We start from the raw sequence: 15,628 nt of genomic DNA, 5'->3' as shown, positions 1-15,628 counted from the left end.
TTTCAGATATGCTTGAAAAATTTTATTTGTGCCCTATTGAAACACAAGCATTTTTCTACACAAGGTGGGGACTTAGCTGAGGTGTTACTCATCAGATGATGACACTTTCTTTTAATGAAAAAGTATGTGTTTGGCCTTGAAGTAGTTTTGTTCTGCAGTTTTGCAACTAATATACAAATTTTAATTTAGTTTATCATATAATGAGACTAGATCGCAATGAATATGCACCAGGTGACAGAGGCAAAGTTGTTTTGGCAACCTTTCAGTTGGCATTTCCTAACTTTTGTACACTTTGTGCAACATTCACATTTCTTAACATCATTTTTTGTTTAGAATAATTTAGGTGTCCAAAGAAGACAGATAAGTCTGTCTTTCTAGAACCAAGTTCGGAGGAGCCAAAATTGATGTTTAGAAGGGTTGGCCTCTAAGTCTTTCTGCCTTTGCCAATGTAGTTACAGATTTGGTCAAGGTATTCACATAGAAGCCTATTAGTATAGTTATCTAGGTCAGTCATTAAATACTGCTCATAGTCTGGACAAACCTTTCTTTGAGAATGAATGACGTTTACTCAAAATAACTGTGAAGAATAAAAGGATACAGTATTATTGCTTCTGGAATTCTGTGATAGAAAAAGGAAGAGATTATAATTCACTCAAAATGCCATTTTGTAATTCAACTAAATTTTGACATGAATCTCACCTCAGAAAATGATTATTAAGGAAACTATGACAGAGTGCAGGGAGTTAGCACCTATTGGGAAGCTGGGGATGGGTGGGCGCAAGCCTGCCCACAGCTAACGGCTCCCTGACCCAGATCCCAAACAATTCTAGGGGACAATTCTAATGAGAAAACAGAGATGGGTGTGAGGGCCACAGGGTGAAAATCAGGGATCCATAGGGGTTCACCAATCAGAGAACCCCAGAGAAGGGAGTTAACACCTAGGTATCACTGAAGGGACTTCATTACTGGTTCCAATGGAGACTGGATCCCGTTTCATATTCAAGACCCTCCTGTTATTTCTTCACACCTAAATTCCCACTCAGGTAAATAGATGCCTAAAGAATCAGAATCAAGCCCTTAGACACTTTTGTTGTGGTTTTTTTTTTTCTAGTGAAAAGAACCCATTACAAGTTTTGTATAGGCTGCAAAGACATTAACAGAGCAATACTTTCCCTGCAGTTGTTCTTGAAAGAGATCGCGCTGCTGAAATGTTAGGAAGTGCTCACTCCTTTAAATACTGAAATAAATAGGTGGAATCCCAATTAATAAGGTTTAGTGACAGATAGAACATCTGAGTTATATTCCTATCTTTGCCACTGATTCATATGTATCACCTCACACTAGTAACTTAACCTCTATATGCTTCAATTTATCCATCTACAAATTAGATATGATAATAGGGCTTGATCCAAAGACTTTGAACTCAATGGGAATCTTTCCATTGAGTTAAATGGGTTTTGGATCAAGCCCATAATGCTTAGCTACCTCATGAAAATTATAAAGCTTAAAACATACTAAGACACAAGTTTCAATACAAACACAAAGTATTATAACAACACAGACATGAGATTATGTGCAGTTCTATTTATTATAGTACACAAATATTTGTCTTCAGGAAGGATGCTGCAATGTTTTTATACACCAAATGAAAAGGAAGGTAACTAAGTGTAATATATCAAGGTTATATATATTCTGCGAGAATGGATTTCCAAAATCTGATGTGTTATAGAGGAAGGGTTATTTTATATGATGCAGGAAGTGGCGGGAGAGAGAGAGTGTAATGTTGTATATTTGATTGTCATGAAAAAAGTTACTGAGAGATTGAGTAGGATTTAGGGATTTTAAATTTATTTATATTTGAAAAAAATAGTTGGACAATTGGGTATGGAATTACAAAGTTAAATCAGTATATCTTTAAGATTCAAGTCATGCAACAACAAAAATCACTTTATACAGTTAGAAATATGCAGCTACTTAAACAGTTTATGTATCTTAAATCTCATTTCAGGTTAACTTTCACCATAAGGAAATAATATATCAAAGCAAATTAAACACTGCTCTGTCCAACACAGATATATATTGTTTGATTTATGATATAAGACGTGAAAAGTTATAATCTGTGTATCATTGTTCTGACAAAATACCGGATCTGATCCTGCAATTCTTACTCACATAAGTAACTCTTTCACAAGTAGCTGTATTTAATTACACAAGCAAGAGTGGTAGGATCAGAGTCTTTAAGTAGTCAATACACATCTAAAAATAATCATCACAGCAGATTGCATTCTGGTTGTAACACTCCTTTGCAGATTTGAATTATATTGTATTTATGATGCGTCACTGTATTATTTTTTCTGGCCTTAAAAGGTTCTCTTTTTCTGCTATCAGACATCGATGGTGATTCACAAACGTTTGAGCAACAGAATTCCTAAATACTTCAGGTTTGTTTATTTTAGTTTCATCAGTGTAGTTTCTGGAATCACTTGGAACAGTTTTTTGTCAATGCTCCATGTAAAAACACCTGATTAACTTGGGAGAGAAGAATCCCTAATACTTTGCTATAGTGTCAGAAGTCTCAGGACTCAAGCCATTGTTCAACTCCTAATTTTAAAGTATTCACTATCTAGTAATGAAGCTGATATGCCTCCATTATGCTTCTGCATTTAGTTTCCATTATGTTTCCGTAATTTAAAAATAAGCAAGACCTTTAAAATACATTTACATTTGTGTTTGGATCCTGCAGTCTTTAGGCAAAAATCCCATTCATCTCAATGTAATTTACATATATTAATGGGAGTTTTGCCTGAGTAAGAAATGCAGTTCTGGAACTAACAACTACTACTTTATGCTTTAACAGACACATTTTCAATCCCTCAGTCCTGGGAATTCTGAACTTTTTATTCAAATATCTTCTACATAAGTGATATAGATTATTTAAAAAAAATACTTCTGATTTCAGGCCGCTTTGTGTGACTAGTATTAAAAAAAACATGTCTTCTCTCTTCTTTTTAGAATATGAAAACACCAAGAACTGATATTAACAAGCATTTCAGGTAAAGATTAGACAGCGGTGATAATGTAAAAGAAACATGAACAATATAGACAACTGGCAAGCAAGGCAATGATTTTGTCCCTTTCAAATCTTTTGCTGCCACCTTCTGGAGTTTAAGAACAGTGTCATTGTTGGGTTTTGTGTGGGGGTTGTATTTTATTTCATTTTTTAGCACTATGACATATTTTTGTCTTCAGTAACAATTGCTGGCATTAGTACAGACAAACAATACATACATTCTCTACTTCAATATTTTTCCCATTTTAAACATGCATGCACAGATTTTATGTTCCACTGAGAGATGGAGTAGTGCATATCCAGGATTATAGGTTATGTTTATAAAATAATGAAATAAGATGTAGAGATGTATCTTTATCAATTAAAACAGACTGAGTACATGAGGCATCAGAACTCTCTCATCATCACTGAAGTACAGTATTGACTGCTGTCAATTTAGAGCCTTGTACTAATACCATCCATTTTGAAGGGTAAACTATTCCAGTGTATTTGAGTAGGGAGCACTAACTAACCTTTATCAATATAATTTATTTCTTCTATATAAAGGTATCAGTAGAAACTGAAGATTGTCAGCTCACATAATTGAAAAACAAAAGCAATATTATCTCTGAGAAGGTTTGGAACTATGGGCTTTTAAGTATTCTGTCAACATTTGAATAACAAATGAAATACACCTCTACCTCGATATAAAGCTACCCGATATAACACAAATTTGGATATAATGCGGTAAAGCAGTGCTCCGGGGGGGTGGGGCTGCGCACTCCAGTGGATCAAAGCAAGTTCAGTATAACGTGGTTTTACCTGTAAAACGGTAAGATATTTTGGCTCCTGAGGACAGCGTTATATTGAGGTAGAGGTGTTTTACTCATCACCACACTGAAGATTCAGATGGAGATGAATTGTACTAATATTTTACTATAGTATAAACCCAATCCTGCAGTCCCAGTTTAGGCAGGTCTCCCATTGACTTCAAAAAGTTTAATACTGGAATTAAAGAGATTAGTGCAAGATAACTTTTTATTAGATATTAATGACATCACTGATTTAGCATCTTAAAATTAAAGTGCACAGTGCCCCAACTTCATTCCTTATGACCCCTTCTGTTTTCTCTCTGCCTCAATGCCCATTACTTTTAAGAGGTTCTAGTTGGCTAGTAAATGCTGCACTGGCCTCAAAATGTTTCTCATTAAAGCTCTTTTTTCTAATCAAGTTTGTGCTATGTTCAAAAAGTCACTTTCTCAGGTACTTTTACTCCAGTACAGTATCTGTTTGCAACCAGATAATATGGCCTACCCTTAATTCAAATAACTGGATATGAATGTCTGTTATTGTGCTAAATAGATTTGAGAAATTAAATGACTAAATGCAGCACTGTGAAAAACCATTTTCCCAGAAGTTAAAACAAGAGCTTTATCAACTCAACAGAAGTACATTTAGGGGCAAGAGCCTGGCATACGCCCTGGACCTTTTGTGCCACTCTGGGTATGCCAAGGGGCTGAAAAACTGTCCTAATAGGGCAGTTGAGGATTCCTGAAGCACAGCTAGTTTAGAGCGCTTATAGTCAACAGGCAACTCAGCCTGACAAAGAAAACTGCTGCAGATAAAGAAACAAGCCAGTAGATTTTCTCCCTCAGACCCAAATAAAATTGAACAAAGAACTGGAATCCAGATTGATGGAAGGAATGCTCATCTTTGCTTTAGAGAAGCCTGTTTTCCACGGCCTCAGACTTGTAAATTGAATAGGGGCTTTCTACAGCAGCAGCTCAGCAACATGAATGAGTTGCAGCACACACTGTTTCATAGGGTTACCATATTTTAATTTAAAAAAAGGAGGACACTCCACGGGGCCCCTTCCCCGCCCCCCAGCCCCGCCCCAACTCTGCCCCTTCCCCTTCCCCGCCCCTTCCCCAAAGTCCCCGCCCCAACTCTGCCCCCTCCCCTGAATGCTCTGCCCCCCTGCTCCTCCCCCTCCCCTGCTTCCCGCGAATCAAATGTTTGCGGGAAGCCTGAAACAGGGAGGCAGCAGGTAAGCTGGGGCTGAGGCGGGGCGCGGTGCGGCCCAGTCCGGCCCCCCCGGCCGAGCGGCTCCCTCTAGCAGCCGGACGGCCCAGGCCAAGAGGCTCTGGCCCTGGCGTCTCCCGCCCGGCTCGGCTCGGGCCCTGGGGCGCCGGCCCTGGTTCCGGCCAAGCGGCTCCGGCCCGCCCTGGCCCCGGCGGCCCCGGCCCCCGGCCGAGCACCACCGGCCCCAGTGGCTCCAGCCCCCAGCCGAGCACCGCCGGCCCCAGCGACTCCGGGCCCCGGCCGAGCACCGCCGACCCCCGGCCGAGCACCCCCGGCCGAGCACCGCCGGCCCCAGTGGCTCCGGGCCCCGGCCGAGCACCGCCAGCCCCAGCGGCTCTGGCCCCCAGCCGAGCACCGCCGGCCCCAGCGGCTCCGGCCTGGACCCAAGCCCCGTGACCCCTCCCTCCCTATTTTCCCGGACATGTCCGGCTTTTTGGGATTTCCTCCCGGATGGGGATTTGCGGCCCAAAAAGCCGGACATGTCTGGGAAAATCCGGACGTATGGTAACCCTATGTTTCATTAAAATTGTACTTCAAGCCCGGGCAGATGCTCTACAGTGAAGCAGAGGGAGACAGAGGGAGAGGAGATATAGAGATAATATCTTTTTCTTATTCTAAAAAAAAAAATTCTTGATCACTACTACAGGAAAGCAATCCTTTCTGAAATGCTTTACCATTCACACATGACAGAGATTGTCCTGGAATTGTTCCATTTCTCCCAGGGGGGTCTAAATAGGGAAGTCATTCCAGACAGCTCTGCGGCCTAGGGAGGTGAGCAAACTGTCAAAAGAATCAGTCTTTTTGGAGCACAGGCACTAGGAAGCTCATTTACATAAGTTTTTCTCTCCCCGGCAATTCCATAACTGCTTGCCACACAGCTGGAGGGTTTGTTTCATGTTTGCTTCCGCTGCACAATAGCCAGTCTACTGCATAGATAAGCCTGCTTTGAAGCTAGCATCTGTGACTTTCTATGGCTATGCAGTAGCACAGGTTGAGTATAGTTTCTACACGATTGCCTTTTGAAATGATTCTGAATTTGTAAGACTCCATCCAAGTTAAAAAGTAAACCAGGAAGCTTCTGATCTCCAAGTGCTAGCTTTGCTTATTAAAGAAGAGCTAAGCCAGATTTCATATAAACAACTCAAATAAAATGTGACCATTCCAGATTTGGATAAGCAATCACAAATTCAGGGAGAAAAAATGCTAATCTGCCCATATTGGAATGCCCATTAAGGATTAATACTCAGGATTTGGATATACCTGAAATTTGGATAAGAAAACAAACCAGCCTATAGCAAGTAGAGTGCCAGGTGTCTGGTTGATAAGGGGACCTGACAGTGTCTGGTCAGATCTACTGACACCCAAAGTCTAGTTACTGCAGGTGGGGAGGCAGGGAAGTGCTGGGTCATCACTCGAGCCAGCCCCTACTCAGCTGGGCCCGCCTCCTACCTGTGTCAGGCAGCTACAGCCCAGCCCCACCTTGACAGGCAAGCCCCTCCCAAGCCGGGCAGAGGGGATGCAGGGGATGAGGGGGAAAGCAGCAAGTGCTGGGGGAGGGGAGGAGCAAACAAGGGGTGGGGCCTTAGGGGTGGGAGCTCAGGGATGGGGTGGGGCTTGGGGGGAAGAGGCAGGGCAAGGCCTGGGGGGAAGAAGTGGGTCAGGTCAGGGCCCCAAGGAGCAAGAGGCCGAGCAGGGGAAATTCCGGCACTGCTGCTGGAGTGTCTGGTTTTAAATATTACTAAGTTGTCAACCCTAATTCCCACCTATTCTGAACAGAATGTACAGACAATGCATATGGTCCAAATTTACCCCCTTCCTAGTGACATGACTTCATGGGTACCTGAAATAACATAAAGTGCATTCTTGTTGGTTGTTATAACCTTAATACATATTCATCACAACTCAGAGATAGATGTAGGTTTCACTTTTAGAATGTACACACTATACATTTTTAAGTGATTTATTTTGAAAACTTTTCAGATTAGTTTTACAGCTATATCAGAAAATGAATGATTGTTTGATAATTTCATTTAACAAAGCTAATTGAAGCGATATTTATGAAGTCATTAGGAGGTGAACTATCTCCAATTCAACAGGTTAATCATTAATATTTGGAGCATTTTCTTGCCATGCTGTATTAGGAAGAGAACATCACCAGACAGACATTTAAATTGCTTTATTTAACTAAAATAACAACATTAAGTATTCTGGATTTTTTTCTTGAACAGAAAACATATAATATTTTAACAAAACAAGCATATGAATTTTTGAATTTAGTTAAACATTCAAGTTTTTTAAAATCAGGTTTCTTTTTGTTAAAATTGTTTTAACTAAAATAGTTAAATATTTGGATTTTTTGTAAAATATTTCAAACCGACTATGTCAGCCAGGTCAACATGAGAAACTTAAAATATTGGCTTCTGCAGCTAACTCAGTTGTCTTCACCTTCATTTTCCTGTTTGTTCATAATCTGCAAAAGAAAAACAAGCGTTCCTGCTTTTTCAGGTCCCAAATGATTTCTCAATTTGGAATGAATTAATCCAAAGGAAAAAAATATTCTTTCTACACCGGCAGAAGAAGCTACTGCTGTTAAAAGTGAGATTATCACGTCAACAGTCTCTGAATCCAAGTGCTTACATGACTTCCACCAGTTCACTGGTGTGATTTTCTTTAAAACATCATCAGCAAATGTATATTTCTTGAATGGTTCACCCTTAGCTCTGAAGTTTATTATAGTTGGTATTATGGAGGGATGATTGCTGGATGTCCATGTCATAGTCAACTCCTCTTCTTCAGCATTTAAGGTTTGACCCTGGTACCGAGTATTGAGAATATTTTCAAGAAAATGAGCTGAAGATAATGCTTGTCTCATTTGTTTTTTTAATGCTTGTAATTTAACTCTGTCATTGCATATTTCTCTTTTTAAGATCTCATTCAGTTCCTTTCAAATTTCAACAGCGTCAGCAATAGAACAGCTATTTCCCTGCATTTTGTTCAAGGCTACAGAAATAGGCTTCAGGATACGCAGCATATGTTCAACATTTCTCTTAAACTCAATATTGAGAACTTTGGCTGTGACAGTGCCATCTATTTTTTCATGATTTTGTTCACAAACTGTCATCAGATTAGGCCAGTTCTTGATATAGTGCTCAAAACAGTCCACTACTGAGTTCCATCGCACGTCTTGTGGGAGAGTTAGCTTGGTTCTTCCCACTTTTTTTCAGAGCAGCTGCTGCAAAGTTGTTGTCACGGAAGTATTTTGCAATTTCAACAACATTAGCCTTTATTTCTGGAACAATGAAGTCTTTGGCTAGGAGGTGCATCAAATGAGCACTGCAACTGTATGTTACTAGCCTGGGACTCTCTTCACTCTCTTCTAAATAATTTCTTCTCATCTTGGATACATTTGCAGCATTGTCTGTGACCAAGCTGCGGACTAGACATTTGAATTTTTTTTTCATAGTTTGTTATAGCTTTTACTGCTACTTCTTGTAAGCATTCTGCTGTGTGTGCATTTCCTGATGTATCAATTGTTTCTGTAAGGAAGACATTCCCTTCTTCTGTTGTCACACAAGCACGTACAACAGGATCATTGTGGACATTGCTCCACCCATCAAGACTCAGGTTAGCAATTTCACCCTCTAGACCTTTTGCACACTGCTCAATTTCTCTTTTATACACTTTATCCAGCAATTTGCCTGCGACATCTGCTCTGTTGGGTGGACTGTATCCTGGTCTTAATGACTGAACCATGTTAATGAAGTGTGGGTTCTCAATCATACGGAAAGGAGAGTTTTGCATAAACAAACCGGGCAATTTTTTTTATCAATTACCTCTTTTTGTAATCTGCTTGTTCTTCTCACAAACTTATCTATGGTTGTTTCTGGATGATGGAGATTTTTTTTCTTTTTGCTACAGGTGATATACTGTGGCTATGTGACATACATGATGTGACTGAAACACTATCATTGGCAGATAACTCTGAAACTATAGAAAATGATGGTGATCTTGAAGGTGGATAGTCTTCAGAATCCAGAATCCTGGATTCTCCTAAACAAAATAACAATAACAATGAAGTTATTTAATTACTATTACCATACTGCTCATTTAGTATTACTCATTGCATTCACTGACACTCAGGACTACTTTAAAGGTGAAATTGTAAAAGGAAGATCTGCCTATTTCAGCTATTTATTTTTTATCACAACTGCATCTAAAATGATAGTATCATAGAGTAACAACTATATTTTTTGCTCAAACATGAGAATTCAAGAATAGTCCAGAAGGAAGACAGACAGCCCTTAAGAAAGAAGTATGAAATAAAAAAGTTTACCAACCTGAAGATCCTACATGTTCAGACATGTTCCTTTCATCATCTTCAATGCAGCTTCCTCCTGAGAAGGAACACGTCTCATGATGTTGTTTCATTTGGGCAATCAGGCTTTGTATTTCTTTGTTGCATTGTTTGCATTTTGCACGCATGCCTGTCTTACCCACAGGTAGAGGAACTTCATTAAAATATTCCCAAACTGGGTCTCTTTTATGGCCTGTTGCCATTATAGATTTTCCCTTCTAGTGAGAGATAGAGATAGCTCTCAAATCAGTGAAGGCCACACTCCGAAAGACTTCAAGACTTCTGGAATATGCTGCTCAAACAGTTTCACTTTTGTTTCTACTGCCTGTCCCTTCCTTCTCACATTTATCTCCAGACTTCTTCTCCTTGTCCAGATCTATTCCGCCCCCAACAATCTTCTATTCATTGAATTTAAGGGCATAAGATACAGAGAGGGACAATAGGGTTGAAATCTGTTATTTCTCACCTCTATATATTATTTATTTATGTATTTATCTAAAACATGTTTGCTGTTAACAAGCATGTTATCTCTGGAGAGACAAATCCACAGTTTGAGAACTGCAAAACTAAGCATCTCTGATGGTATCTTCTAGACTGAGTACTGAGTCCCATTGGGTAGATAGAAAGATTAACCTAAATAATCTATGCAGAAGCCCATGGAGCCCCATAAAATTGGATCCCTAATCCATGAACTATTGGAACTCATTTACAAAACCTTTCTTAAACATTACATGAATATATTGTCTCATACTACAGAATTAGATTTTGTAATCCCTATTCCATGATGAGATCTCTTTGAGTTATAATGTATCTTAATTAAAACTATCTTTAGATAGGTTTTTTCCTCAAAAAGCATTTTATCAAAAAAATCCTATTTACATTAAAAAAATGTGATTTGATTTAAAAAAAATCATTGATTTTTATTCACCCTCGTCTGCACTTGGAATTAGCCCTGATTTCACATGTCAACTTAAGTGCATTGATGTAAACCTCTAATGTAGACAAGCAAAGCAACAGTTTGCACCAGTAGAATTTACCCCTGCTTCTACTGGTGCAAAAGGCAGCTTTCCTTCTTTATACTATGGGTTTATGCTCATTCAGCTATATCAAAGACTAAAATTAGGACTAATTCCAAAAAAGACAGGGCATAAGATACAGAGATCTGCATGTTATCATCATATTATATTAAGTAGAGCAGTGAAAATTCTTCAGAATTACCTGAAAATATTTATTTGAATTAAAGATGGAAGTTACTTAGACTTTATTGAGCCCCTTGTTGTTCACTTCCTGTGAATATTCTAGCAAATTAGTTTACTGAGAGGAATGTTTGCAGAAGAATTACATTTTGAGTGAATATAGAAGTACATTGCCAGAAACCAAATGTTGAACTGGTATATATGATTGTTTTCACTAGAAACCTCATTCCAATTGTTATTCTAATTCAAGGAAAAGAAACAATCAAAATTTAACAACAGAGTTTTGAGTATCAAGCATTATTACCTACACATTGTTTATGAGTAATCTACACCCAAAAATTATTCTATGATTTCAAATAACTAAACTTGGCAACTTTGTAAACTGCTCAGACAATTCACAAACATAGATTAAATTACTCACAATGTATTATACGTTCAAATCTAATATTAATCTTTAGAGTTCCATTTCAGCTCCAAACCTTTTCCTTGGCAATCACACACTAGCACAACAGAGTTGCTTTCAAAACGTCACTCTGTATTAATAAACAAGAAAAAAAACTAAAGCTGTGGGTTCTGTCCAATTCATTATTTAATCTAGGGTTACCATACGTCCGGATTTCCCCGGACATGTCCGGCTTTTTGGTCCTCAAATCCCCGTCCGGGGGGAATTTCCAAAAAGCCGGACATGTCCGGGAAAATAGGGAGGCATAAGCCAGGGTCCGCCTGGCCCCAGCACAACCCGCCGGATCCGCAGCGCAGCCCAGCCGCCCTGGCTACATTGTAGCGAGCTCGGGTGGGGGAAGGGGGGGATCAGCCGCAGAAGGCGGCGGAGGGGCCGCTGCTGCCCCCGCAGGCCAGGCGGACCGCGGGCCCCAGCCGAGCCTGCAGGACCACGGGGAGGCCGGGTCCAGCCAGCGACTCGGGCTTCCCTCGCGGGCGGGGACCCCTCGGCCACTGGGGGACCCTTTCTGCGGCCCCGTCGCCCAGCGCGGCTCGGAACCCGGCGACACGGGAGCTGTTTCCAGTGGGGACAGACAGGCTGGGGAACGTGCTCAGCGGCGGCAGGAAGGAGGCTGCGGCGCGGGGCGGGGAGTGCGGCGTGTGCCGGGGCTGCAGGGACCCGCGCCTCCCCGGTCGCCGCTGAGCGTCCGAAGCCCCCGCCAGGCAGAGGCTGCCGGGTGAGCGGGGAAGCAGGGCAGGCCGGGGGGTGCAGAGGCTGCAGGGCGAGGAGGAGCAGGGCAGGCGGGGGGCGCAGAGGCTGCAGGGCAAGGAGGAGCAGGGCAGGCCTGGGCATAGAGGCTGCAGCGGCAGGAGGGTGCAGGGGCAGGGCAGGTAGGTGGCGCAGAGGCTGCAGGGGCGGGGGGGGTGCAGGGGCTGCAGGGCGAGTGGGGAGCAGGGGTCACAGAGGCTGCAGGGCAAGGTGCGGTGCAGAGGCTGCAGGGCAAGTGGGGAGCAGGGGTCACAGAGGTTGCAGGGCAAGGGGGGGTGCAGAGACTGCAGGGCAAGTGGGGAGCAGGGAAGCACTTAGCAACCCCCAACCAAGATCAGAGCGGGAGGGAGGAGGGGGAATGTGGGGTGCTCAGTGGAGGGGGCAGAGTTGGGGCAGGGACTTTGGGGAAGGGTTGGAATGGGGCGGGGCCGGGGTGGGGAAGGGGCAGAGTTGGGGTAGGGCCAGGGCCCCTGTGGAGTGTCCTCTTTTTTCAGTGTTGAAATATGGTAACCCTAATTTAATCACATTTTCTTCCTACAAAATATGTATATGCAGTTTGTTTAGGGAAGATTAATATATGCAAATATAATACAAATGTCTTTTAACAATATTAAAAATGTCAGGTTCTTTGTTATTAAGATGACTGAAGCTCTGGGATGATTAAAGGCAGGCTTATTCTACAGAAAGAAGAAATCACAAACATTTAATCTGGAGGGAGAAAATGTGAGTATAATAGATTTAATAAAAAGAGAATGACCAGTATCCACGTGTTTGTTAAGTTTTAAATTAAATGGTTTAAAGTGAAGCGCAAAGTTTTCTTCAAATATAGATGACTTAAGTATTGCTGCAGTGTTCTGAGGATTTGCCTGCTTGCAATCATAAACCTGCTCATTCAGTAGATTAGCTACGCTCACAACAGACAGCCCTAGAAGAATTAATGCTCCTTTGCAAATTGACCACTTATTCAGGCATGAATTGTTTTTAGCAAAGGTTGCACTGCCACCGTTTTAGAGAAAATGGAAGCTGAATACTTAGGGGTTTGAGTCCCAAATAATTCAATTACATGTACCCCAGAGGATTCAGGGGGCCTAGGGCAAAGCAATTTTCGGGGCCCCTTCCATAAAAAAAAGTTGCAATACTATAGAATACTATATTCTCGTGGGGGCCCCTGCAGGGCCCGGGGCCTGGGGCAAATTGCCCCACTTGCCCCCCCCCCCGGGCAGCCCTGCATGTACCCATGCTTTCCGTCAACCCTAAGAAAGGGAGGAGTTAAGTTCTGCCTTAAAGTCAATCCTGACAAAATCCCATTGACTCCCCCCACTTGTATCAATTATCAATTAGGGTGAAGTTTGGTCCAAGCAAGGCCTGTGCCCAGCAGACCATACAGTTTAAGAACCAAATGTTCAAAAACAGAAGTCCAAGTTTCATGGGCAAAAATGTATTTGCAACTACATGTTGGCTGTTGTGTGAACAATTATGGAATTCACATATGTGAATAGCTAGGTGTTCAAATGGCACTTGCATGCCCAAACACCCACTTTGCCCCTACACTGGTTATAATTTCCAGTGCAAATATAGACAACTGTTTGCGCATTTTTCCATAGAAGCGTTGGGTCTCCTGTTGGAAATTTGGGTTTTGAGATATAAGCAGGTTCGTTGTAATTAACAAAAGTTGCAGTGCAGTTGCAGTTTAGTTTAATGAAGTTGCACGGGCAGTGGGAGCACACAGGCCTTGCAGAACGTGTGAGGTGTCAGGACTCACTTGGAGAAGAGGAAAGGCATTCGGTAAGCGTTAATGGTTAAGACTTAACAGGGATGCAAAATGGAGCGTGTGAAAGGCGCAGCCAGTCATTCTGCTCAGCTACAGGCCAGCATCTGAACAACTCAGCCCAGGGCCTGACAGGTCTGGATCGCCTCCGTTCTCTGCAGCCCTGAAGACACTGACTATTAAACAAACCCGGCAAATCTGCTGCAGAGGCGGGGCCCTGGGGCTGCCCCACTCCCCGCGCATCCTCCCCGCACCAGCCCTCGCCCGCCCGGCTCTAGTTCGGTTCTAAGCAGGACGGGGGAAGAACCGTCCAGCTCCTGGACTCTAGGAAACAGACCCAGACACGTGACCGTAGCCCCTTCCGACTGGCAAGGGAGGGGGCGGGGCTTTGTCCCCCTAGTAGCCGGGGCTCGGTCTATGCGGTCACTTCCTGTGTTGGTGGGTTGCTAGGTAACGTGTATGGCCGCGCGGGCCGGCTGGGGCTCAGTCTCCGCCTCTCCGGTCAATGCAGCTGCGACGGCGACGGCAGGAGCGGAGCGGCCGCTGCGCAGCGCCTAGAGCGAGCCCCCCTCGGACGGGCCCGCGCGGGCACGGGACAGGCAGCCACGGGAGGTGGGAGCCGTCTGTGGAGGGGGCGGGGCGGCCCCGGGGCTGGGTTTCAGTGGGTCAGAGCTCGTGTGCGCCCTGCAGCGCAGACCTGCCCGGGGCGGCGTGTCCCCCACGCCAGCCCGGAGCGGGCGGAAGCCGCCGCACGCCGGTGTCCTGCAGCGCCCCGGGGCAGCCCGAGCGGAGGGACAGATAGATCCTTGCTTTAATCACTCTGATCCATTGTTTAAACCCTCAGGAGAGATTTGAGTTCACTGGATCAGAGAGCTGAGGGTGTGAAAACGAGGAGAACCTGCATAAGAGTAATTTCTCCAGACCTTTTCCCCACCATGTCTGATGAAGATATTGGCACCACTTTAGCGTATACCAAGAGCCCCAAGGTCTCCAGAAGAACCACTTTTCAGGTAAACTATTTTACCCCACCTTATCTGATAAAAAATCAGCCAACTCTACGCTAGCTAAACTGGCAAACCTCCTAGTGTAGGTACAGCTTATCCTAGTAAAAAAACCCGTGCTTTTACCAGGATAATCTATACCAGTTTGGCAAGTGAAGTAAAAGCACTTTTATGCAGATACAGTACAGTAGAGTTTTTGCCAGTGTAGAAATGTCACCAAAAATCACACCCCTAAACAATATTGTTATACTGGCTAAAGTTTCTACTGTAGACCTGGCCTTTGTGTTACTAAGGGCTGGTCCACACTAACCCCCCCAGTTCGAACTAAGATACGCAACTTCAGCTACGTGAATAGCGTAGCTGAAGTCGAAGTACCTGAGTTCGAAATACAAGGTACTTACCGCAGGTCCACACGACGGCAGGCAGGCGTCGACGGCAAGCACTTCCGGGATCGATTTATCGCGTCTAGACAGGACGCGATAAATCGATCCCAGAAGATCGATTGCTTACCGCCGAACCCAGAGGTAAGTATAGACGTACCCTAAGATTAGCAACAAAAACAACTCTGCTGTCAATATGCCAGAAAAGCAAAAACTTAAACACATACACTTTCCTATCTTAAAAGTGGAATTGACATTCTCATTTAGTTTCTGTGTGCTTCTTTAGAAAAATCATACTGAGGTTTTCTTGATCTCCTAAATGTACACAATAATTGTCAAAAAGAACAGGAGTACTTGTGGCACCTTAGAGACTAACAAATTTATTAGAGCATAAGCTTTCGTGGGCTACAGCCCACTTCTTCGGATGCATATAGCGTGAAACATATTGAGGAGATATATATACACACATACAGAGAGCATGAACAGGTGGGAGTTGTCTTACCAACTCTGAGAGGCCAATTAAGTAAGTGAAAAAAACTTCTGAAGTGATAATCAAGATAGCTCAGTACAGACAGTTTGATAAGAAGT

At 43.0% G+C, this 15,628-nt stretch overlaps 1 protein-coding gene across 1 annotated transcript in view; it reads left to right on the top strand.

Annotated features, from left to right (window-relative positions):
• The first annotated feature begins 14,164 nt into the window (after positions 1-14,164).
• The window catches only part of MAP9 (microtubule associated protein 9), a 26,328-nt gene continuing 24,864 nt past the window's right edge, over positions 14,165-15,628 (top strand). The window contains exons 1-3 of the mRNA XM_026647850.2: positions 14,165-14,271; positions 14,504-14,669; positions 14,790-14,808. Coding sequence (XP_026503635.1) covers positions 14,165-14,271; positions 14,504-14,669; positions 14,790-14,808 — 292 coding nt within the window. The remainder of the gene's footprint in view (positions 14,272-14,503; positions 14,670-14,789; positions 14,809-15,628) is intronic.

Source organism: Terrapene carolina, unplaced genomic scaffold, assembly GCF_002925995.2.
Source record: "Terrapene carolina triunguis isolate 2854851 unplaced genomic scaffold, T_m_triunguis-2.0 Scaffold66, whole genome shotgun sequence".
Taxonomy (NCBI): domain Eukaryota; kingdom Metazoa; phylum Chordata; order Testudines; family Emydidae; genus Terrapene; species Terrapene triunguis.
This window is presented reverse-complemented; position numbering and strand designations above follow the sequence as displayed.